The sequence below is a fragment of the Pongo pygmaeus genome, chromosome 9 (assembly GCF_028885625.2).
Source record: "Pongo pygmaeus isolate AG05252 chromosome 9, NHGRI_mPonPyg2-v2.0_pri, whole genome shotgun sequence".
In the NCBI taxonomy this organism is placed as follows: Eukaryota; Metazoa; Chordata; class Mammalia; order Primates; family Hominidae; genus Pongo; species Pongo pygmaeus.
This window is the reverse complement of record NC_072382.2, coordinates 762,346-787,568: the sequence shown is the minus strand read 5'-3', so window position 1 is coordinate 787,568 and position 25,223 is coordinate 762,346. Positions and strand designations below refer to the sequence as shown.

The 25,223-nt window shown below is 64.4% G+C and overlaps 1 protein-coding gene across 7 annotated transcripts; it reads right to left on the bottom strand.

Moving 5' to 3' along the window:
• Nucleotides 1–777: 777 nt before the first annotated feature.
• On the bottom strand, nucleotides 778–25,221 carry TSPAN4 (tetraspanin 4). 7 transcript variants are annotated; one of them, XM_054439025.2, is made up of 9 exons: nucleotides 24,892–25,148; nucleotides 20,528–20,627; nucleotides 17,466–17,545; nucleotides 5,321–5,512; nucleotides 3,472–3,546; nucleotides 2,396–2,497; nucleotides 2,185–2,316; nucleotides 2,014–2,097; nucleotides 778–1,346 (listed from the first exon to the last, which is right to left on the bottom strand). In XM_054439025.2, exons 3-9 carry the CDS (start codon nucleotides 17,526–17,528, stop codon nucleotides 1,278–1,280), a joined length of 717 nt encoding a protein of 238 aa, XP_054295000.1. In that variant the 5' UTR covers nucleotides 17,529–17,545; nucleotides 20,528–20,627; nucleotides 24,892–25,148; the 3' UTR covers nucleotides 778–1,277. The 7 variants fall into 7 exon arrangements, with proteins under 7 accessions (XP_054295000.1, XP_054295004.1, XP_054295006.1 ...); XM_054439029.2 differs by having other exon boundaries at nucleotides 24,757–24,936; XM_054439031.2 differs by having other exon boundaries at nucleotides 24,762–24,916.
• Nucleotides 25,222–25,223: the final 2 nt, after the last annotated feature.

The window sequence follows — 25,223 nt, the reverse complement described above, 5'->3', positions numbered from 1 at the left end:
TAAAGGGGCAGAGTTCTAGGAACAAAATAGGGGAAGAGCGGAGCCCCGCCTCGACAGGAGGCCCCAGGGTAGGGGGTGATATAGAGGGAGGCCCGCCTCCAAAGGAGGCCCCGGGGTGAGGGTTTTTGGGCAGGGGAGCCCCACCTCCGGAGGAAGCCCCTGGGGTGGGGGGTGAAGCAGAGGGAGGCCACCCCTAGCACAGGCTGGCAGTTCAGGGACGGCCCCCCAGGGGCCCTGGCACTTTTTTTAAAATTTTTATTTATTACTTTTTTTTTTTTGAGATGTAGTCTTCCTGTGTCATCCAGGCTAGAGTGCAGTGGTGCGGTCTTGGCTCACTGCAACCTCCGTCTCCTGGAATCAAGCGATTCTCCTGCCTCAGCCTCCCAAGTAGCTAGAATTACAAGCACCTGCCACCACGCCCGACTAATTTATGTATTTTTAGTAGAGACGGAGTTTCACCATGTTGGCCAGGCTGGTCTCAAACTCCTGACCTCAGGTGATCCACCCGCTTTGGCCTCCCATAGCCAAAGGGATTATAGGTGTTAGTCACTGCGCCCAGCCTCGTCACCACTTCTTAGAGCTAATGTCATGATTTCCTTAAAACTGGAGGTCTGGAGACTGCTCTGCAGGCAGCTCCCACAAGCCTGTGCACCAGGTGACCCCACAGCCACAGGGCTCTGCCTAAGCACCGTTCATGCCAGAGGCTGCCCTGCCCCAGGCCTCGGTGCCAGAAGGGAAGATAGGGTAGGGAAAGCAGACTAGCAATAGACGCAAGGCTGCTGCTCACACTTTATTAAAATGCACCAGGAGCCCCATGGGCCCACTATGGAATGTAGGTGAGGGGTCCACGGCCCTGCCTGGAGCACCAGGACCAGCGGGGCCACCTCCAGGATGCCGAGACCCGGCTCCTCCAGCCCCAGCCCGTTTCCCGGGAGGCTGGGGGCCACAGGCTGGCTCCCGTGTGAACACTGCTCTGGAGAATACGTAAATATAAAAAGTGCTGGAGGCCCCTCCCACCCCTGCCCCGGGTCCCGCAGCCAGCGTGTGGCCACCCCTCCCGGGGTGGGGGGAGGGGGTCCGGATGCCCTGAAGCCACCTGAGTCAGGGCCTTCCAGGAACAGGGTTCCGGGGGCTCCAGGCACCTGTTCCTTCCTCCCTCCCTCCTCCCAGCATGGGGCAGAGCACCGAGGCTGGTGGTGGGAAAGGCAGCTGTGGGCGCGGCCATCTCCCCGTGGGTGTCCTTTTGGCAGAGAAGCGGGCGGCGGGCAGCGGGCGGCCTACGCGCAGTAGGTGTCCGCCTTGACCACCTGGCAGTACATGGTCATGGCGAAGGTCAGGCCCAGGATCTGTGGGGAGCGGGGGAGGGCTGGGCGCAACAGCTCCACAGGCTCAGGCCGCAAGCCCGGAGCGGTCCCTGTCCTCAGCAGGTGCCCTGGCCCTGACCCCGGGGCGGGTGACAGTGGCAGAGCCCTTCAACTTCCCGGTGGCTTGCACACCCCACCCAACCCTGTGGCTCAAGCCATAGCACCCTCCCCTGAGCCTTGCAGGCATGAGGACACCCAGGACTTCCTGAGGGGCCACAGCACCCTCCCCTGAGCCTTGCAGGCATGAGGACACCCAGGACTTCCTGAGGGGCCACAGCACCCTCCCCTGAGCCTTGCAGGCATGAGGACACCCAGGACTTCCTGAGGGCTGTGGAGTTTGGAGAGCAGGGGCCACTGGCACCAGGGCCCCGGCTGCCACACTCTGTGCACTGGCCAGTCCTGGGCCACCAACCAACATGGACGGCCACTGGCCTCCACCCCACACCAGCCTCTGCCTCTGTCCACTAGGAGGGAGCCCACCATCCCCACAGGCCATCCCTGCCCATTCCCCTGAACTCGCTCTCCTGCTTTTGCCCCGGCCTTCCCCGATCGTGGGTTCCTGGGGGCAAGGTCTTTGCTACTTTGTTTCCTGGGCTCAGAAGGCCCCAACAAAGTGGAGGCTGGGAGCCCACAGGTCCCCAGGCCATACCTGCACCAGCGCCGTGCACAGCCCGAAGATGCCCACAGCCAGCAGGTTCTCCTGAAGCCACACCTTCACTGTCTCGTAGCACGGCTGCAGGGAGGCATGCGCATTACGCCAGGGCCTGCTGGTCCCACCCTCTAGGCCCCCACCAGCCCCCAGGGTGGGGGTGTCACTCACCGCCTTCCACCAGGTGCCGGGGGCGTGCAGCCCACAGCTCTCACTGAACTCCAGGCAGCAGGAGTCAGGCACCCGTGTGGCGTTGTACACTTCGAACCAGTCAGTGTAGTTGGAGACGCCACAGCAGCGGAACTGGAGGGCAAGCTCTGGTCGGGCTGAGGCAGGAGGGGAGGGGGCACCCGCTGACCCCGCCCACCTGCCCACGCCTCACGTCGGTCTGGATGATGCTCCAGGCATTGGTGAGGCCCACGTTGCCCTGCGTGCCGTACAGGTGCAAGCCTTTCTTCAGGTCTCGCTGGGCGTACCTGTCAATCTGAGGGTGCGGGGGTGGGGGTCAGCAGGGCCCCTCCCACTGTACCCCGCCTCCCTCATCCAGACCCCCTCGCTGGCCCCTAAGCTGGGCCCCTCCTAGCCCACCAAGCTGCAGACACACCGGCCCCATGTCCTCCCAGCAGCCCTGAGGCCCAGGGCCACCTCTGGGCTTCCTCCCCAGCCTGGGGGAGGACCATGGGTCCTGGAGGGACAGACGACAGGGACACAGGTGCCTCCATGCATCGGGACACGTGCAGCCATGCTGTGTGAGCTGAAAGCCAGGGGCTCTAAGCGCTGAGCCCACCCAGCACCCTGGCCTCAATCCCCAATATTCAGTGAGGACCCGGGGCACCCTGGAGAAGGGGCTGATTCCTGGGCCAGGGCAGGGAATGAAGGAGCTTGGAGCGCCCTGCAGTGCCAGGAAGTCAGGACGTGCCCCAAAATGAAAAGTCTGTTGATGGAGGCGCGTCAGGGGACCCAGCAGCCAAAGGCAGGAGCTCCTGAGGGCCAAGGATGGACAGTGTGATTCACAAAACAAAGCAGTGCTGTGTTCTAGCTCGGAGTGCAGCCTCAATAGCCAGGACTTCATCCCAATATAAACAAATGGCTGAATATATAAATGAGTGACCAAGAGGAGGCTGCTCTACAGAGCAGAACCCCACGGTGCGCAGCCAGGATGGGGCACTGGGAGCAGACGGCTCAGGACGCTGTGTCAGAGGGCAGGGGACAACCTGGGGCGCACCCTCCGGGTGAGGGAGCAGTGCCTTCGTGCCCCAGTTGCCACAGAGCCACAGCACAGCCTCCCAGGGTTGCCGGTGCTGCCCCTCCAGGCCTGGTAAATCCACACCCGCTGTCCTGGCTGCCAGTGAGGGCAGATGCAGGGCCACTCTGTCCACACCAGGCCCACAGTGCTCCCTGGGAGTGAGGATGGAGCCCCCAGCCCTGCAGCTGGGCCTGCGGTCAAGGCGGCCATACCTTGTCCGTGTAGGCGAAGAAGAGGATGGCGATGGTGGCCTCCAGCAGGAACACCAGCAGCAGCAGCAGGAAGAACTGTGCAGGGGGCAGGCTCAGACGGGGACCCAAAAGGCCCCACAGCCTCTGCCCCATAGCATGCCAGGGCCATGCACCTCATGGAAACCTGGTACTGCCAGGAAACCTTTGCCAGGCCCCCACTCCCAGAGAGCCCAGAATGCCACCCCCACCTCAGAACCCTCGGCCCCGGCCCCATCCCCTGCCAGGCCCCCACTCCCAGAGAGCCCAGAACACCGCCCCCACCTCAGAACCCTTGGCCCCAGGTCCAGGGACTGTGGCTGTTGCGTCCTGCTCAGCCCCTGAGTGTGGGGCCCTGAGCTGGCCTGGGCTCCCCTCCCCCACCCCCATCCCTGGGACAACCCAGACACCCCCAAGTGGGCACAAGTCCCTGTTCTCGAGACCCCAGCCCCTGTCAGCTGCCTTCAGGACACCTCCATCCAGGGGCCTCTGAGTGTCTGGCAGATACCTCGCTGAGTGCCTGTGTCTTCATGGTGGGAAGATGCCCCAGCAGGGGCCACAGCTGGGCTGCAGAGGCCCCCTCCGCCCACACGTCACAGCCCTCAGGGCAGCCAGCGTGGCTGATGCCCCCTCCAGCAAGACCACAGGCTGCAAGCCCCACCTCTGACCACGCACGCTTTCCCCACCTGGCGGCAGCCCTGAAACTCAGCCTGACCCCAGCCCTGCTGCTCCTCCATGCGGGGGTCAGTGACACCCGCAAAAGAGGGCAGGCATGGACAGTGTGTGTCCAGGAGCTGGGGGGCCCAGGCAGAGTGGGTGTGAGTGGGGCAGACAGGGTGCTGGGCTAAGGACACAGGAGTCCCTCACCCCCAGGAGGTACCCAGGGTTCTGGTCCCAAGTCACCCATGGGAAAGGGGGTTGGGCTTCGGTCCCTGCAGGCCTGGCAGGGCCCACACACAGCAGCTTCCTCAACTGTTTGAAGAGCTCCAAGCCCCAGCAGGGCTGCCACAGACCCCCACCGACTGCCTCCAGGGGTCTCTAGGCCCCAACCTGATGCCAGGGAGGCTGACAGACGTGGGGCTTGCCCCCAGGAAGGGGTACGGAGGGGAGTGGGCTGGCTGAGGCGACTTAAGGGAGGCCCCACCCCATCCAGGGCTTCCCAGACAAAAGAGTGATCGGAAGCCTCGTGATTTAGGACCTCAGCAGGCTGCACACCCCCCGCGGGGCCCACGGCCTCAGCCAGGCATATTAATCAGTAGCAAGCCTGTGTTTCCATCTAGGAGCCCTTTTCCTTTTTAATTATCTGTGATTAACATTTCCAAGGAGGATAAACATATCCCTGCCTATGAGTTCATCCCCGAGGCGAGGTGGGGGCTGGGAGGGTCCCAGCAGACGGTCCCAGGGAGCTGAGAGACCAGGCCTCCAACAAGAAGCTGGGGAAGGGGCCACAGTGGGGGTGGAGTGGCCAGGAATGGGTCACGGAGACCGCAAGCCCGTGAAAGGCTGCGCGCGCGCATGTGTGTGTGTGTGCGTGTGTGTGTATGGGGCTGTGCCTGCACTCACCAGGGCCAGTGTCCCATCAGGGGAGGCCCCCGACAAGGTACAGCATGTTCTCTTGAGAGACTGACCCCCACGCCGCTCTGCAAATCACCCCCAGCCCCAGTGTAGCCTGGAAGACCCAGCAGTGGCCAGCGCCCTGGGCCACACTCCCAGGTCAGGCCCCAGAGGTGGTGCCACGTCTGGGGGGGTCACTGCAGCAGCCAAGGCCTGGGGACCACCGGAACCCCACCCTGCGTGATCCCACCCGGAGCATCGCTTGGGCCCCGGCACTCACAGTGAGCAGGAGGCACTTATTCTCCTTGATGGCACCCAGGCAGCCCACAAAGCCGATGGCCATGACAAAGGCGCCGGTGATGATGAGCAGGTTGGCAGCCGACAGGGACGGGAAGGAGGACGACAGCGTGGCGAAGCTCCCCTGTGTGGCGGCCAGCCAGATGCCGACACCCAGCACGCCACAGCCTCCCAGCTGGGGCACAGCAACATGAGAGACACAGACAGGGTGAGGCCCCAACGCAAGTTCTGGACCCCAGGGCAGAGCCCGGCCCACAAGCCCAAAGCCACGCCACCTGCCAGCCTGAGCCAGAACCACCCAGAGTCCTGCTAAATCCCAGGGCAGCCCAGTCTTTCCCGACACCCTGGGCTGGCACCCCATCCCCAAACCCACGCTCCATGGCCACAATGGGGGAGGCTCCCTTGTGCCTCTGAACCACTCCCTCTAGGAGGGATCCACCCGACCCCTGACCTGGAGCCAAAGGGACGGGATCTTAGGCCCCAGGACACAGTCTGCACACCCCCAACCCCACTTCGCCCTCTGGTCTGCGCAGTGCAGAAGGCCCACTCCAGCCTTTCCAGACTGTGCTGTCAGGGAGACCCAGCCCTGCCCTCACTCCGGGATGGGGCTTCCTGGCAGGTGGTCCCAGGATTCCGATTCCCAGCTCCCGACAAGGTCTCTGTGATGTCCCCGGCTGTCCCCCGTCACTTGTGGCAGGAGAAACGCTGATGCTCTCATGCTTTGCTCCTGGTTATGATTTCTTTTTTTTTTTTTTTGGAGATGGAGTCCCACTCTGTTGCTCAGGCTGGAGTAGAGTGGCATCATCTTGGCTCACTGCAACCTCCTCCGCCTCCCAGGTTCAAGTGATTCTCCTGCCTCAGCCTCCCAAGTAGCTGGGACTACAGGCATGCGCCACCACACCCGGCTAATTTTTTGTATTTTTAGTAGAGAGGATTTAGCCACAATAGTTTTTTTTTTTTTTTTTTTTTTTTTTTTGAGACTGAGTCTCGCACTGTTGTCCAGGCTGGAGTGCAGTGGTGTGATCTCGGCTCACTGCAAGCTCCGCCTCCCAGGTTCACACCATTCTCCTGCCTCAGCCTCCCGAGTAGCTGGGACTACGGGCGCCCACCACCACGCCCGGCTAATTTTTTGTACTTTTAGTAGAGACGGGGTTTCACCATGTTAGCCAGGATGGTCTCGATCTCCTGACCTCGTGATCCACCCGCCTTGGCCTCCCAAAGTGCTGGGATTCCAGGCGGGAGCCACTGTGCCCGGCCAAGTTATGATTTCTTACAGCCACATGGGCACTGGTGGGAACAAAGCAGGCGGGTCCCACAGGAGCACCTGCCATCCAGAGGTCCACCTCCTGCAGCGTCTGTAACCGCCGGAGCTCTTACTGTGTTTCCTAAGTGCTTGTTCTTATAAAAATCAATTAAAACAGGAAGAGGCAGGAGGAGACGAGGGGGTGCTGCGCCCAGAGAGAGGGTGCCAGGCTGCTGGCCCAGCAAGGCCTCAAGGGAAGCAGGGGTCCGCCAGGACCCCCACCTTCAGACGCTGAGGCCTCGGGCTTGGGCCATTTCAGGATGAGATGGGAGATATGTTCCAGGCCTGGGCACGGGGTAAGCAGTCCCCCGAAAATGCTGACCAGCTCCCGGTCCGCAGCGTGGGCGCCCAGGTGGGTGGTGGGTAGATGTCCAGGGGTGCCGACGGTTGACGCGCAGCCCTGGGGGATCCCTGCCCCACCCCGGACTGGACAGGACTTGGGAATGGGCTGGCAAAGCCACCCCTTAACCCGATGAAACCCCTTGGAGCACCCAGACCACATGCCTGAGGACAGGCTCAGACCCCGGGCTCTGGGGGTTCCCTGGGGACTACCAGAAGCCCCAAGTCGCCCCATAAAAGCCTCCCAAGCCCCAGTGGCCAGACTCACACCCCACTTTCCAGACAGAAACCAAGGCTGGGAGATGAGCTGCTGGCCACCAGCAGCTGCCCCACCCCCACCTGCCACACCAGCCCAGCTCAAGACAGGCCTGGGGCCTCCACCCTGGCAGGGCTCACGCAGGCCCCATGGGCCCCAACACTCTTGCCTCAGGGGGCCTGGGGGTGGGAGATGCCCCCTCCTCGTGTGCACGCTCACTTGCCCCTCCCTGAGCAGTGCATCAGCCAGGGCCAGGCTGGAGGTTGGAGGCCGCCACCCTTTTACTGGCTGGCTGGCAGGCAGGAGCCTGTGCTGGGGAGATGGGAGACAGCTCCCTGCCTAAGGGCCAGCATGGCCGCTGGTGCCCCGAGGTTCAGGCCAGGCCTGTCACTGGTGTCTCGGGTCCCTCTGGGCTCCACAGGGTGAAATCCCCTCAGAGCAGATTCCCCCCAATGCTGGGGCCCCACAAGTCCCACACACGCTCAGGCCGTCCTGGGGAGAAGGCAGGCTCTGTCCTTCCCCGGCCTTTCAGAGGTAGCATCTCTGCTTAACGTTCAAAACAGAACGCTGTCTGGAGGCTGCCAGTGCAGGGCCTGTCCTGGGAAGCTCTGCTGAGCCATTGGCTCCTGGTGCCTGCTGAGCTCTGACACCTACGCCCAGAGCCCCTCCCCAGCAGGCCAGGCACAGCGCACAGGGGCGCCGGGGAGCTGGACAGACTGGGTGCAGGAAGAGGGGTCACCCCTGTGCTCTGGGCCCCAGGATTGGGAGTACCGAGGCAGGGGCTGACTTGCTGGCTCTGACCACACAGCCCCTCATGGCTCCAGGGGTGCTGCTAAGGAGCCAATAGGAGACCTGGGCACAGCGCCCAGCCTGGGTGTGCCTTCTGAGCAAACCCAGCCCCAGAAGCAGCTTAGCGGGATAGGTGAGGCTTCCCAGGAGACCAGGAAGAGGCTTGGGGGTGGGAGCCAGCACAGCCCGGTGGAGGGTGGCCCGGAGACACACCAGAGGAGGGATGCATGAGCCTGAGACATGTGTGAGCCAAGGTGCGTGTGAGCCCGGGGTGCATGGGAGCAGGGGTGCATGGGCGCTGGGGTGCATGTGAGCAGGGATGCATGGGAGCTGGGGTGCGTGTGGGCCCAGGGTGCGTGTGAGCCGGGGTGTGTGTGAGCCAGGGTGCGTGTGGGCCCGGGGTGCGCGTAAGAGGGGGTGTGTGTGAGTCAGGGTGTGTGTGAGCCTGGGGTGCATGTGAGCCGGGGTGCGAGACCAGGGTGCGTGTAAGAGGGGGTGCGTGTGAGCCGGGGTGAATGTGAGCCGGAGTGCGTGTGAGTGGGGGTGCATGTGAGCCGGGGTGCCTGGGAGAGGGGGTGCATGTTAGCAAGGGTGCATGTGAGCCGGGGTGCCTGGGAGAGGGGGTACATGTTAGCAAGTGTGCATGTGAGCCGGGGTGCCTGGGAGAGGGGGTGCATGTTAGCAAGGGTGCATGCGAGCCGGGGTGCGAGAGGGGATGCGTGTGGGCCCGGGGTGCATGTGAATGGGGATGCATGTGAGCCAAGGTGCGTGTGGGCCAGGGTGTGTGTGAGTAGGGGTGTGTGTGAGCGGGGATGAGTGTGGGCTGGGGGTGCGTGTGTGAGCTGGGGGTGTGTGAGTCGGGGTGCATGTGAGCCAGGGGTGCAAGCTGGCGGGGGTGTGAGCCCAGAGGTGCGTTGAGAGCTGGGGTGCGTGTGAGCCAGGGGTGCATGTGAGCGGGGGTGGGAGGAGAGGTGCATGCAAGCGGGGTGCATGTGGGCCGGGATGCGTGTGAGCCCAGGGTGCGTGTGAGCGGGCGTGAATGTGAGCCGGGGTGGGTGGGATCCTGGGGTGCGTGTGAGGGGGGGTGCGTGGGAGCCTGGGGTGCATGGGAACTGGGGTGCATGTGAGCAGGGTGTGTGAGCAGGGTGTGTGTGGGCCGGGGTGCATGTGAGCAGGTGTGCATGGGAACCGGGGTGCGTGTGAGCGGGGTGGGATCCGGGATGCATGTGAGTGGGGGTGGGATCCGGGGTGCATGTGAGCCGGGGTGTGTGTGAGCCAGGGTGGATGTGTCTGGAGTGTGCAGGACCAGAGGCCCGCTCCGTGGTACAAGTGCCAGGGGACATCCCTAATTAAGAGAATCTGTCCTCACTGGGAGCAATGGGCTTGGGGCACAGCCCCAGGGTGGGCAGGGGTGTGCCAGCTCTACAGAGATGCCCCCACTTCGCGGGGAACCTGGACCTGCTATGGGATGCACCAGCGGCTGGGGGACAGCCTGTCCAGGGTCGTGACTGTGAACGCGGCACCCCCACCCACCCATCTTTGGAGAGATGTCCCTCGTAACATTCTGGAGCAGAGAAGAGGCCTGGACAGGCAATGGCCCACTCAATGCTCCCTCCAGACCGTCGGGCACAAGGTCACACACACCATGTACAGACAAGGCCATGCGGAACTGAGGGGCGTTCCCAAGCACACAGGAACCCCAGCCTGCCCCTGGGCTGTCCCCATGTCCTCCCACAGTTCCCAGGTCTTGTGGAGGGGCAGACAGGGCACCAGGGGGACCCACACACGGTCCGACACCATCACTGCCCCAAGAACTGGGCAGAGAAGGGATATGGCCCTGGGTCCAGATCACCAGGTGATGAGGGCAGGAGGTCAGAGGGAAGCAAGAGTCCCCAGGAGAGGAGATGGCCATCGCCAGCTCAGAGCACATCCTGGCCTCAAGCGCCAAGCAACCCCACAAGTCTCATTCCAGACGAAATGCCCAGGCTCGGGGTGAAGGTCCCTGAACTGAGGGGAGGTGCTAGCACAACAGAGAAAACTGTCATTTAAAACCCAAACTGGGGCCGGGCATGGTGGCTCACACCTGTAATCTCAGCACTTTGGGAGGCCGAGGCGGGCAGATCACGAGGTCAGCAGATCGAGACCATCCTGGCTAACACAGTGAAACCCCGTCTCTGCTAAAAAATACAAAAAATTAGCCAGGTGCGGTGGCGGACGCCTGTAGTCCCAGCTACTCGGGAGGCTGAGGCAGGAGAATGGCGTGAACCCGGGAGGCGGAGCTTGCAGTGAGCAGAGATCATGCCACTGCACTCCAGCCTGGGTGACACAGCGAGACTCCGTCTCAGGAAAAAAAAAAAAAAAAACCCAAACTGCCTGCTCCATCTCCCTCTGCCTCTGCCTTCCAAGGACGCAGACCTCTCCTGTCAGCAGGAAAATGAGCTGTTCCGAGCTCCCCTCGCCCGACGGGGATGTGTCAAAGGGCACAGGGAGGACACGTGCAGAGTGACTGGTGCCATGCCAGGTGTGGGACACCCCGTTCCATGGGGACTGGGCAGGAAGGGGCCCTACACCTCCAGCCCTGGGCCCCTCCCACAACTGCCCCAGCCCTGGTGGGAACTGATTTCCCTAATTAACACTCCACGAACCATCCTCACCTCCACCCAAGACGGCAGGAAAGAGACACCCACTGTCACCAGACGGGCTCGGTCACACACACTGTGACAGACAACAGCCCACGTTGCCACAGACGCCTCACACCATCACACGTGGCCACATATGCGCGCGTTATTGCCCTGCAACCTGGCGTCCCCCAGGCCCCGAGGCCCCAGCATGCTGGCAGACCCACACAGATAAAATGCGTGCACGTGGTTAATAAAATTACCTGCAATTTTGAAAGTGTTTCTGTGTATGCAGCTTTTAAAACATTTTGGCAGGAAAATTATAGCCTCAAAGTGCAAGAGAAAATGGGCCCCATTCGCTTGGAGACAGAACATCAAAGGCAGGATGAGCAGGGCTGAGGCCAGGAGAGCCAGGTCCCTCTGGTCAAATGCAGCCAGAGGGGGAGCAGCTAGGGGTGTGGCTGGCAGCCTGCGCACCCTACCAGGGTCCCACCCAGCATCTGGGCCTGGCCCCGGAAACCAGAGTAGCTCCCTCCCCACGCACTCAATACAAATAGGAATGGGCTGAAAGCCTCCCTGCCTCACTGCTGCCCCCACCAGGCCAGATACAAGCTCAGGTGGGAGGCTGACCCCGCCCCATGACAGCTGGGGAGAGGCACCCTAGGGATGATGGCAGCTGGGGGAACAGCCCAGGAGAGGGGCTCCGTCCCAGACCTCTTCACCTCCAGTCAGCGGTGCCTGGGGCCCGTCCTTCTCCCAGACATCAGCTCACACTGTCCACTGCCCAGAACCTGTCCCCAGGACCTGCTTGAGACCATCTCTGGCCAATGTCCGTCCAGCACACCAGGCCCCAGGCTCAGTCCATCAGACATTTGCTCACCCTGATCTTCAGCAGCAACTGATGGCTCTGCCCAAGACTAGGAGCCCAAGAGGCTTGGAGGGCCGTCCCTCAGCGCCCACCCAAGAGGCTCGGGGGGCCGTCCCCCAGCGCCGGGTGCAGGTGCTGCTGAGGCCCATGCATTCTCTGCTCTGCCCTTCTTTTCTGGTCTGGACAGCCCACCTGAGCCTCTTGGGCAGGTGCTGGGGGACGGCCCCCTTGAGCCTCCTGTAGGCCTTGGGCAGGCGTGCAGTCACTGGAGTCTATGGAGTGTGCTCCCTCCAGGCCCACGGGAGCCGCGCTGGCCAGCTCTCAGCCCTCAGCCCTCAGCCCACTGCCCCTCTGGCCACGCAGCTTTGTGGCAGATGGCTGGGCTGCCAGCCATGTCCTTGGAATAGGATGGGGGGCTGGGTCCCTGCAGGGGCCAGGGCTCTGTCCAGAGACAGGGATGCCGGCAGCCAGCACAGCCTCAGGACCCTCTGGGCTGGCGGGAACATCCCCATCATGGCTGAGATGCTGGTTTCCAGGGATGACAAGTCTGTCCACTTACAATCTGTGTGGCTCACTGTGATTTGTTTCCTTAAAGCTATGGGCCCCGAGTGACGTCCTGTTTCCACATCCCCATCTGTCCTCCGTTCCCTCACCCCTAACCCTAAGAGCTCTTCAAGGGCCCCCAGGGCCCAGAGATGAGGAGACCAGCCCCACCCAGTGACCAAGGCCCACCCTGAGGCCAGTGTCCAAGGCAGGGAGAGCAGAACAGCCCTTGTCAGGGGGCACCTGCCCAGGGTGCCAATGCTGGGTCCTACAGGGTGAGTAGGAGTTTGCTGGAGGGCAGGGAGGAATCCAGGAGAAGACTGTGACCCAGCGGGGCTGTGGGTGCAGCAGGGCTGCGTGGGAACAGCAAGGAGGCGGCCTGCCGTCATCAGGCCACACCTCACATCGCACAGTTGTGGCTGGGAGCCCAGGTCCCCCACGCTCACTCCCGTCCCCCTGCGTGGGCCTCCTGACTTCTCTGCCTGCCCCCTGCAGCCCTGAGCTGCCAATGCCACATCTCCGCCCCCGGAGACAGCCCTCTCCACACAGAGGCCCGGCCTGCCTGCCCTGCCGCCAGCTGGGACCTGGAACCTGCAGAGGCCCCATGGAGCCAGGCCTGTGTCACCAGGTGGACAAGTCTGACCTACCTCCAACAGCACCAGAGCTGCCTGGAGCCCACAGCTGGGCAGGCAGTGTCCCCCGACCGACTGCTGCTGCTCCCCACCCACAGGGAGCCACACACTCCCCAAGGCTCAGAGACGCTGTGGTTGCCCGAGTCAGGGCCTTCGTTCAGAAACTGTTTCCGAACAATTGATCCAAAGGCTGGCCTGGGATGTTAAACTCCTCAGAGAGGCCTGGGAGCTGGAGGCAGAGCCCTCTGCCACCCTTGGGGACACTGTGCTGCCCAGAGGCCAGCGCCAGGCGGGCCGGCCATGCTATCTGCCAGACATCGGTCTCAGCTCATCCCAGGGGAGGGGAAGCCAAGGCTGGCCCCCACCGCACCCCTCCACCAGGCTCACTGCTGATCTTAGAGCAGAAGCCTCAAGCGCAGCCAGGACTTTCCTTTGGGACAACAGTGAGTGGGCAGTGAGGCTGAGGGGCCTCCACACCTCCAGGGTTGACAGCCCAGGCAGGGCAGAGCCAGGACAGCCCCCGTGCCCCTCCAGGCTGGGGCCCTTGACCACCTGGCTCCGAGACTCACACTGCCCACCTGGGGGGTCTCCCCAGGGATCAGCGCAGGTGGTGGGACTGAGGGGCCTCCCACATTTCCATTCAACCCCCGGGCCAGGCCAGTATATGGGGACCTCACCCTATACCGCCTCACGTGGTACAGATGGCAAAATGAGGCCCCAAGGAGGGCAGGACCTGCCCGGCATCCCACACTGGCAGGTGGGACTCCAATCCCCACCCCGGCCCCCCAGACAGGCCCTAACCACACAGTGCAGAGAGGGCCTGAGCTTCCGCCAAGCTCCTGGTGCTGGCGGGGAGGGGAAGGGGAGCAGCATCCACCCTGGGGAGCAGCGTCTGGAAGGAGCCAAGGGCAGGAGGGCGGGAGGAGAGCACTCCGTGGTGGCACCTTGCTAAATAGCTCAGCTGCCTCCATCCCTGACAGGCAGGAAGAGCAGGCCCCGTCCTCTCCCCTCCGCCCCTGGGACCTCCACTTCCATTAAGGAAAGAGTGTTGCTGGCAGCAGCTGAGCTGACAAGGCAGCACAAAGGCCTGAAGGTGGGGGTCCCGGGGCAGCAGAGCCCCCACGCCCTCACCATTGCTGACCTGTGTCTGTCGGCACCTACCTGGGCCCAGGACACCTCCCTCAGGCTCACGGGCCCTGCACCCAGCCTCTCCCAGAATGAGGCTCCCAGGAGACACCCTGGCCCCACCACAGGCAGCCTGCTTCCCACTCTCCAACCTGTGCAGGGAGGGCTCAAAGGAAGGCTCAGTGGCTGTGCCCCAGCGGAGCTGCCATCACCGGGTGGAGGCCTCTATTTGCTAAAGGCAGGCAGCATATCCCCAGATGTCCATGGGGCTAGGAGTTGGCACCAGTGCTCTGAACTCTGAAGGCCCCACCGGGTCCCCCACCACCAGGCCAGGACACATCCTACCTCCCCACCCTAGCTGCCCCAGGAACCCTCGCCACTCCACCTAAAGCTGGAGGCTCTGAGCACAGACCCTTGCCAGCAGCCCCACCCTCCCAGACCCCAGCAAAGATGCCTGCCCGGGAAATCCGAACCAACGCTGTAAAGAAATACGTCAATCAGCCTTCTGGAGCGAGCCCCTCCCTTCCCCTCCCAGGTAGGCCCTGAGGCTGCCCCAGGCCCAGTCAATGACCAGGGGCCCAGCCTGACTGTGGGTGTGGAGGGGGGCTCAGGCCTGGACCCAAAGAGACCTTGGAAGCCAGGAGTACTGTGAGGGCCTTGGAGGGTCTGCATTTGGAAGAAGGGGGGCTTTGAGAACCGGGAGGCAAAGGTGGGAGAGAGGGGTGCCAGGCTGGGGTTGAGGGCACAGGACAGCAAAGCTAAGGGGCAGCCAGGCAAGATGGGGGCAGAGGGAAGCTGCAGAACCATCACTGCACCCTGATCACTGCACAGGAGCCAGGCACGGGACCCCACTCCCAGCCCCCCAACCCCTTCCAGTGCCACAGGACCCCTCACCCTGGCCGCACCTGTGCCACTTACAGGGCTCAGCCCCTGCCCCCACACCCATAGCCACACCCAGGACGGGCACAGCCCCCCAGCTACACACAACTTCCCTCACCCCATCCCAGCTCCCACCACTGCCCACGGCTCTGGTCACTGGCTGCCCACTGGGGCTCCCCCATGCCCTCCCCACAGGCCCAGCAGGACTCCGGCAGCTGGGGGTCAGGACAGACACACGCGGGGATCTTGAGGTCCCGCCGGGGGGACGCCCCTCCCACCACCTTAACCCCTGAACTTCGCTCCTGAGGAGACGGAGGAAATGATTCTGAGGAGGAGAGGGCCAGGTGGTATCCCCTGGTCTCCCAATGAGTAGAAAATGGAGTGGGCGGCAAAAGCCCCTACAACAGGGGGCTGACACCCCCAAAAGGAAAGGAGCCCTGGGGAAGGGGTGCGCTAGGCTTGACTCCTGAAATAGCCTCATACCAGGAAAAGAGGGCTTAGCTCACAGTGACTCAGGGCACAGCAGGCGTGGACGTCAGCCCAGGACGGACTCTCCTGGCAAAACCCCCACTCGTTCTTATTTCCCCTGCCCCGCCCCCACCCTCAGACCCCCACTGGGCACCAGCCCAGGGTTGGAGGGGGAGCCAAGGCTGGTGTATGAAGCCAGCAGGGCTCCAGTTTGCTGGACTGGAGGGAAGGTGGTGATTGATTAATAAAAAATAATTGGGGCCGCCTGTAATCCCAGCACTTTGGGAGGTCGAGGCAGGCGGATCACGAGGTCAGGAGTTCAAGACCAGCCTGACCAACATGGTGAAACCCTGTCTCTACTAAAAATACAAAAATTAGCCGGCCGTGGTGAAGCGCGCCTGTAATCCCAGCAATTTGGGAGGCTGAAGCATGAGAACCACTTGAACCCCAGAGACGGAAAGTTGCAGTGAGCCGAAATCACGCCACTGCACTCCAGGCGACAGAGCAAGACTCTATCTCGGAAAATAAAGATGAAAAAGACAGAATTGGATTTTCCAGCCCAGAACAGGGTCCCAACGGGGTTCCTTGTGTGTTCTTTCCCAGGTTGAGGATGGGGGAGTGTGTCTGCCACGCGGTAGGAATGGAGGCTTCTCTGGGGTTCACAGAGCAAAGAGAGGTCCACCTGGGGGTTCTCCATGAGGGTGAGCTGCTCTCAGAGCAGAGAGACCCCTCCGGGAAAAGACCTTCTTCTTTCTCCCTGAAGGCAGGTGTCCAGGCCACGGAGGACGGGAGGAGGGTGGAAAAGAGAGAGGGCTTCCCCTCCCAGGACCTGCCTGCCTGCCGGGCCCCCACACCCACTGCCCTTCAGTCATTCTGCCCCGTACCCCCATCACAGAAACACTCTGGTCACTCAGCCACCTGCAACCCACCCCCCACACCCACCAGCTCCAGGCCACACCCACACCTCCCAAAACCCCTACCTCCAAGGGACCCCTCAGGACTGGGCCTCACCCCTCCAGAGCCTCTTGCAGAAAACAAACCCTTGGGTGACCCCTTCTGGAGGTGGATGTCTAGGCCAAGAGCCTCCTTGGGTCACACCCGGCAGGCAACCCAGGCTGGCTGTCCCTGCCAGGGACCCCCTGCCCCCACCCCAAGCTGGCTAGAGAAGGAGCCTGGGCTCAGGAGGGGAGAGGTGGGAAGACAGACTCAGGCTTCTGGGCACTTGGCCCCAGCTGGACCTCATGCAGATGGACAGCCTCCTTCTGAAGCTCAGAGCCTAGGCAGGAGCTGAGGCCACACCCCCGACTCCCAGCTGCAGGAGGTGGTTCAGGAATTAAGACTACGGCACAGAATGACCTTGGTATCACTTCACCTCCCCCAGCCCAGCCAGCAAAGCCCCAGGCCCGGTCCAGGTCATCCTCGGCCACCCCCAACTGCAGCTGCCCTCCACAGGGGCCAGGGACAGGACAGGGTCGCGGCTCTATGAGGCTTGCTCCAACCTGGCCAGGTGGGAATCCGGCCCCACCTCTTGCTGACATGGGGCTGGGGTGGGGTGGAACCCTGTCCTCCCTCTACCTCAGCTCTGCTCCGCCCAGCACGCAGGGCCCCCCCTGGACACCACTGCAGGTCTGAGCACACCCGACCCCACCTCGGCAAAAGTTAGGGAAGCCTCTGCTGCCGGAGGCGCGGGAAAGCCAGTGTCTCCCGCGAGCACTCACGGCCCACGGCCCTGCTCAGTGTCCAGGATTCCCTTCCGCAGCGCCTCCCGGCGACTGGGGGACCTTGGCGGCAGCCGGCTCAACCCCTCGGAAGTGAGTCCCTGGGCCCGACAGGTCGCCTGCCTGGAGGGGCGGGGCCGAGGCAAGGATAACGGCTGCACCGAGGAAGGGGCGGGCGCAGACGAGGCACCGGGGCCCCGCGCAAAACTGGCCACGACCCGGACTCGAACCCCGACCCTAGGAGAGGCGCAGTGCCCCGGTGGCCCTGTCCGGCGCGCACGTGTGCAACGTGTCCCATCTCATCAAGTGAGAAGAGGAGAGGAGAGGAGAGGAGAGGAGAGGAGAGGGGGCCGGGGCGTGGGGCAGCCGCTCTGAGTGCAGGGGGCGGACCCCGCGATGGTGCAAACCTTCCCCACCCACCCAGTCCAGGCTCCCAGCCGGAGCAGCGGTCTTGGGTCCTCCCGGGACCAACCCCACAACCGCACCGAACGCCTGGCCGGGGCAGCGACTCCGACTCCCCAGACCCCGCGACTCGCCGCGGCAGGGACCCCGGGTCTTTCCCGGGCCCCCACCCCGGCCCCCGGACTCACCCAGAAGAGCAGGTTGAAGGCGAACATGAGGTACTTGACGGCCTGGAGGCAGGCGCGCGCCATGCCGCAGCGCTTCAGTTCTAGGAGGAAGATGAAGGAGAGGTCCAGGTAGAAAACCAGGTACTTGTTGCCCTTGGGCGACGTGTAGCGCGCCTGGGCCGCCTTGGGGCCAGGGTTCGCGTGCAGGCCGAAGAAGGCGCCCCCGGCGTCCCCGGCGTCCCCGCCGCCCGCGCGCCCGTACAGGCTGCTGTAGCGCCGGAAGGGGCCGCCGCGCGCGAAGTCCGGCTCTTTGCCCTCCGGAGAGGGGCTGCGCCGGTACGTGGACTCGTCCGTGCTGGAGCGGCGCATCGCGCCCGGGTGTGCCGGAGCCGCCGCTCAGCGCCCCGCGCCCGCCGCCCCGGAACGCCCCATCCCGCCGGCCGGCGCCTGCTCCGGCCCCGCTCCTCCTTCCGCTCTGGCCCCCGCGGTGGCAACGGGGCGCGCGGATCCGCTCGGACCCCGGCAGCGGAACCCCGACACCTGCCCGGCCCGCGCGCTGCGGCCCCCGCGCCCCCGACCCCGCGCGCCCCGCCCCGCGCCCTCCCGGCCAATCCCCGGAGGCTCCGCCCACGCGCGGACCCCTCCCCTCCTCGCCGCACCGCCGGGCAAACCCCAGCGCTCCGCCTGGGCGGGCCAATCGCAGCCCCCGGCAACGCACCAGCCGCGACCCCGGCTCCTCCGCCCGCGCCGGCGCCCCAGCCCTCCCCACCTTCGCGCGCGGCAGGAAGATGCTCGCGAAGGGCGCCTGAGGGGACTGGGGGCCGGGGCCGGGGCCTGGGGATGAGACCTGGGCAGCTCTTAGCCCGCGACCGACGGCCCAGCCCTTCCCCCCACGGTACCTCGCCCGGACCCCGGCCCCGGGCCAGGCTTGGAGACCTCCGACCACGAGAACGATACGCAAAGCACTACGCAAATGGAGGGTGACCCCGTTGCTGTCTGGTGGCAACTTGGAGCGGCTGCGCCCCGGGCGCCTTGGGAAGCCCTGAGTTCCGGGCGGGGCGGGGGTGCTGGGTCAGCCTGCACTGCCTGGAGCAGGTGTCGTTGAGTCTTTGACTATACGGGAGGTTCCAGAACACAGAAAAGCGCAGGTGTGATTCCTGAGATACACACCCCCCTCCACCAGGCAGCCCCGCAGGAGGCTGGCAGCCCCAGGACAGACCCAGAGCGCTCCAGGTGGGCCCGACTCGGCCTCCGCCCCGTGCTGTACCCAATGCGGGAGCGGGGCCGGCTTCAAGGGCAGTCGCGCGCACCCACCCCAGCTGGCTTGATGCTCTGCTGTTCCCGTCTTGAAATTCTTTGTAATTTTTAAACAAGGGGCCCAGAATTTCATTTTGCTCCAGCCCAGGCTGGAAGTCAGCCTGTAAAAGACCCCACCCCACCCTTTGACAAGAACAGACATACCGGCCCCGTGCGCAGATGTGCCTGCACTCCTGGGTGTCATCACGCCGGATGCGCACACACCTCTCACAGCCAGAGATGGGGACAGAGGCCCCCAGCTGTGCCCCGCAGCCTACCCCACGCCTCTGAAGCCCCACCCCCACCACAGGGCACAAGGGCACAAGGGCCCTGCGGTGTCGGGAAGACATCAGCACGTGGCCCAGATTCCTGGCAGATGACCTGAAGCCCAGAGGTCGGGAATGAGGAAGGGCAGGAGGAAGAGGAGTGAGAGGAAGCTAAGGGAGGGGAAAGGGGTGCCCCATGGCAAGGCTGACCAGCTCTGGAGGCCTGGGTCCTCCTGGAGTGACTGATGTGGGAGGTGGCAGGTCTGGGGAGGGCTGCCGTGGAAGCCCTGGGTGCCCAAGGAGGTCCCGAACCTCTGCCCACCCCTGACAACCTGGGCTCAGTGCCCCAAGCCTCTGCTGCCCCCCAAGGGCTCTGTAGAGAACTGCAGCCCAAGCCCCAGGGCAGCAGCCCATGCCCAGGTCCTCGCTGGGGGAAAGGAACAGGGGGCCCCCAGAGAACAGGAGGCTGGCCTGGAGGTCCCCTGAAGGCCCACACGGCCATCCTGGGGCTTCCCATGGCCCTACCCTGTCCTTCCCCTGAGGGTTCTTTGGTAGGTCTGGGCCCCAGGAATGCGTCAGAACGGCGGCCACGCATTGGGGCCCAGCAGAGACCCCAGGAGCCCTGGGACCCCAACCCTGACAGAAACCCTCACCCGAAGCTCTGCCCAGAGAGCTGATAGTGCCTGGCCCCCTTTCCCTGGCCACGCAGGTGCAACCTGAGGGCAGACACTCAGCCGTGCGCAGTGCCTCCAGGGAGCTCGCATGTGACCTGGGCAGCACTTAGAGCACCTACTCGTGGGCCAGGCAAGGGGAGGTACCACGGGGACCCGGGAGGACCCCAGGCTGACTGGGAGGAGCCAGACCCCGCCTGCAGTCAAAAACACCACCCGAGCCACCCCGAGGAGAGCATCCACCGCCAGGCTAGCCAGTGGCACCCCTGCCCCATCTCCCCTGCGTCCCTCTGTGGCTGGGGCTGGAAGGGGAAGTGGCAGGCAAGGCTCGAGGGTCCCAGGCGGGTGGGAGGGCGAAGGGAGAGCTGGTCTGGGTGCCTGCACTGAGCCCAGCGCCCAGGATGCAGTCCCAGTGTCCCCTAAGACCCCTGCCACCCCCTTTCCCATCTACAAAGCTCATCTGCACACATCACCCAGGTGAGCAGATGAAGCCTATTCAAGAAGAAATCAAAAACCTCACAAGGCCACCGAGGGCCAGGAGGAGCGGGGGCTGGGCTTGCTTCTGTTGCCAAGTTCAGGATTCACACTGGGTTGCCCAGACGCAGGCAGGGGCCTGGGCAAGGCCACAGTGTCAGAGCTCAGTCGGGGAGGGTCCTTCAACACCCCAGTCGGGGTGTTCTGGGACCCTGTCTCCAAAGTCCAGCCCCTCCCCACAGGAGCTCCAATTAGATACTCAGGTGTGGTGTCAAAGTGTCCGGCTGGCAAGGCCCCTGGGCTGGCAAAGTGACACCCAGAGGCAAGCCCACTGCTGCCCACCACAACCATCCAGCCCAGCCGGGCCGTGACATACCTGGGCTGGCCACAGGAAAAAGACCAGGCGGTGCTCAGGGTCCCTGAAGGCTGACAAGTGGGCAGGCAGGTGGTGGGTGCGACCAAGACAGCCCCAAGCTCTGCAGAAGGAAAGATGGGCAGAGTGGAGCCCTGGCTTCCACCCTCAGCTGTACAGCCAGAGATGCTCCCAGAGAAGGGCAGGGAACCCCCACCTGGGGCCAGGTACCTACAGGGCAGTGGGGCAGTCGGGGTAAGCAGGGGATATACCACCGGACTCAGAGGAGAAGACCACTGAGGAGTAGCCCCAACCAGGAGATCTTTGAATCAATGACTGAGTCACCAAATTCTGCTCCTTCAGGCCTCTGAGACAGCCAGGCAGGGACACAGACTCACACTCACAGAGACACGGGGTGCAGAGAACACATGTTCAAAGACGTACTCAGCACGGACATGCAGAGACACAGGCCAAGACACACGCTTGCACCCACACAGACACATAGCGGTGCCTCCCCCCTGGGGTCCTGGACCCCTGGACCAGCCTGCTGTCTGCTTCCTACCACGCACAAGCACCCCTACCCCACCCTGCCTTGGGCTCTGGGCAGACACCCAAGCTCAGGAAGGGGCCTCACGCCCTCCCTATGGAGCTGCCAGCAATGACCCGCAAGGCCCTCCTCCACCATGGGTGCCAGGTTGGGGAGTCTGTCCTTCTCCTGGCACTCAAGGATTTCTGGCCAGGGAGAGGCCCCAAACTCACCTGGGCAGCCAAACACAGTGCCCACTCCTCCCTGCCCTGCTGGCTCAACCCCGCAACACCTCGCCCCCCAGAACTAGCTCTCTGGAGTGAGGTAACTGTCCTTCCAGTAGCCCCAGGGCAGGAGGGAACCATAGAGGCTCCACCCCAACCCTGGCTGAGTGAGAGCCCCAAGAGAGACACCCAGAGCTCTGCAGATTGGAAAAGCCCTGGGGACTGAGCTGCGAGGAGATCTCAGATACCCACGAGGCCAGACGGAGGTCCCCCCCAAAGAGGGGCCTGCCCTCATGATAAAGCAGCCTGTCTGCAGCAGCCTGGGTGTCATGCCAGTGAAGCGGCCTCTCTGAGTCCCAGCAGCAGGGCAGCAGCTCAGTCCTGGCCCAGCCCAGACCTCGGGGTCTCCACACAGCCCAGCAGGGGCAGCTCAGGACAGACAGCAGAGCCAGGCCCACACACCCCGGCCCCCCAGGCCCACGGGCTCTGAGGCAGCTTTGAGGAGGCAGGGAGGCCCGCCAACACAAACAGCCTATGCTGTGGGCTTCCTGGCTGCCTCAGCCCCTGTGGGGCCCCAGTGCCCGTCCCAGGCCCTCACCCTGGGGGGTCCCAAGCAAGCTGGCACCCCCTCATGCACACAGAGGAGCAGGGACTGGGGGCTGCACACAGAGTCTGGGTGGCACCAGGCCCCTCCCACCAAACCTGAGCCCTGGAGGCTGGAGACACCACTCTGATACCCCCAGCAGCCCCAGGGGAGGGACAGACAGTCCAGAGGTCCCCTAATCTTTCCTCCTGGGACCACCAAGGCTAACCCCACACTCCAGGCCTTCCCTGTAATCCTCCCCCTGCACTGTTGGGTATTTATCTGCTGGGAGTTGGGGGTGAAGGCAACAGACTTAGGACCCCAGGTGGGGGGCACGTTCCTACACCCCCCAGGCTCCAGGAGCAGCCGCACCTAAGGTGCCATCCCACCACAGCCCTGGCCCTGGCCCCTGCAACCTAGACCCCTACAGAACAGTCTGGGGGGCACATCAGGCCTGGGCAGCTGCATGGCAGGCAATGACATTCCCAAATATCACCAGCCCAGGCATATGAGTGGTGAGGCTGGGGCCAGTTCAGCCTCGGCCCCATCTACAGACCCCACTGCTCACAACGCCGGTCTCCCAGGACAGTAGGGAGGACACGGACAGCGTAGGTACGGTGGGCAGTGGCCTTGGCTGTGTGCACTGCGGAGGTGTCGGGCACGTGTGCTTGTGGCGCCGTGTGCACCCACCCCACCCCACAGCACCCTGGGGGTGAGCACACATCTGTCCCAGGCATGGACAGGGCCAGAGGGCACAGGTGTGGGGGCGAGGCTGGGGACAGACACCTTCAACACCCTCTCCCAGTCAAGGTCATGCGCGGCCTCAGCAGCAGGAGGGATGCAGCCCTCCTGGCGGGCAGTTTCTGATCCCACCTGAGTTTTACAGATAGGGAAACGTGGGCTGTAATCCCAGACCAGAGTGCAAGTTCAGCTGAATCCCAGCCAGGGCTCAGCCCGTGCTCCCCCTCCCAGCCCTCCCAGTCCCAGCCCTCCCAGTCCCGTGGCTGGCCTGTTTCCAGGGCAACACCCAGGGTGGGAGGGATCAGCAGCTAAAACTTCAATCATGGGTTTCCCCTGGTCCTTTGCCCTGAAGTGACCCCTCCTCTAGCAGGAAGCACCCGGGGGGAGCCCACCCTCTGCTCCCTGTGCCCTGCCCTGACCACAGGAGGCTCCACAACGCCCCCTTCTATAAAACCAGCGCCTCACCCTCCTGGCCCCATCCCAGACCCTCCCCAAAAGCCGGGCCCAGTCTGTGCCAACACTCCACGACCAGGAGAGAGGGGCCCCCACCCGCCCCTGCTGGCCGGCACAGTGCCCTGCCCCCCCATCAGGCTCCCTTCCACCCCCACTTGCCTGAGGAGGGCCAGGGCCAGGCCCAGGCCCCAGGCTGTTCCGCCCCACACACTCTCCGGGGGACGCACCCGCCAGGGCCGAGGCAAGCTCAGGCTCCCCAGGGTCCTCAGGTAGAGCCCAGTCGGGACTGAGGACAGGCCTGCGCCCCCAGGGGCCTCCGCACACATGTGGCGGGGGCTTGGGGGAGATGCACAGAGCGCGAGGCTGGGGCAGTCTCCAGATCTCAGGGGCTCTGCTGGGAAATGGAGGGATAGGAAGCGCAGACACTCGGAATTCCAAGAATGTCAGCTTGGCCCAAGCCAGGATTTGGAGAGCAGCTCACTCCCCCCACCTCGTGCTCTGAGTAAACAACTCCTGCAGGCAGGAACAGGGGCGGGACAGGCCCTGGACCCTCCTCCAGGAAGCCTCCAGGCCCCCACCCACTCCCTAGGGCCCACCCTGCTAACATCCGGGACCCCCCTGCCTCCCTCACCTCCACAGCCACCAGCAGCCTCTGCAGCTGAACCTGGCTCTGACCCCAGGCCACCGTTACTCACGGCCCCTGTCCTGCCCTTCTGCCCAGAGCAGGATGTGCGTCCACTCATCCTGGGGGGAGGGGGTCAGGGAAGGGAAGTGGCCTCGGCTCGTGGCTCCGCACGTGGCTGGGTGGGGTATGGCAAATGCCACTGGGGAAGCTGCCCAGGGCCCTGGCCAGGGTGAGAGCAGAAACCCCAAGTGTGCAGTGGATCTGGCCAGCACCACTCTGGACCCAGAAAACCCTTCATCCTCCTCCTCTGCAACTAAGTTGCATTTCTCAGACGCAGCATTGCCCTGAGAAAGCGGCAGCTGATGCCTGGAACCCAACACAGGTCCCACCCCAGCCAGAAGCCTCAGGAAGGCAAACCAGCCCAGAGCCCCCCATGGGTGCCGCTTTGCAGCCCACCCACCCTCCACAGCCCACCTCGCACCTCCAAGGAGCCTTCTTTGCCTCTCACTGCACACCGACCCCCCATTTCCTCACCCCCACCCCAGGGGCACAGCAAGAAGGGTGCTGGTGCCAGCCCCCCCGCACTCCATCCGAGAGACACGGGCTCCCAGTCCCTCGTCCTCCGTAGGCCCTGAGCTCCAGGGCAAGCCAGAGCTGAGGCCTTCAGCGAGTCCTGCCAGTGCAGCCTCCGGGAGTCTGCCCAGGGGTCCCCTGTGCCGGGGTCTCGACGCCCTCCCCGACCTCCCTCCCGGGTCCCCTCTCCCCGTGCTCAGAGGCGCGTCTGAGCGTCGGGAGCTCGGGACGGCGAGCAGCCAGCAGAGCCGGGACCCGGGAGGGCGCACCCCGACCCCACTCCCGGGAAAGAGCGGAAAGAACGCGGACAGGGGCCCGGGGCGGGGAGCTGCCGGCGGGGGCCTTAATTGCGCGGCTGAGGCCAGGGCGGCGCCCCTAGGGGCTGGGCCGCGTCCAGAATGGGACCCCCGGACACCCCGCAGGCAGAGGCCGAGGCGGAGGGACCCACTACCCGGCGCGGCCAGGAGGGGCGGCAGGAAGACCCGCCCCGGCCCCCGCCCGCCCTCTCCCCGAGCCCCCGCGCCGGACCCCACTTGTTGCTGCGTGTCGGCTCCGGGCTCGAACTCGCGCGCCCCGCTCGCGTCCGGCTCCAGCCGCTCCCGGTCGGACACCTCCGGCCACGGGACCCTGGCCGCACGGCCCCACAACCCCCGGGCGCAGTACCTGCGCCGCCGCCTCCCGCTCGCGCCGTCCGCTCCCGCCGCGCAGCTGTCAGTCAAGCGGACACGAGAAACGCGAACCGCCGCCGCAGCTTTACGGCCCTGCTCAGACGCCGTAGCGCCGGGATGCACCAAGACGGTGGGTGGGGGTGTGCGGTCTGCTGCTGCGGCGGCCGCGCGGGCCCGGGAGCCCCGGGACGCACGGGGAACCCCCATCGCGGCGGAAACTGCGGCCAGCGGCGCCGGGGCCGGTGGAGGGACGGCCGGAGCAGCGGAGAACGAGCGGAGCCGATCCTCCCGCGACAGTGGACGCGCCCGGGGCGGGGCCTGGGGGGG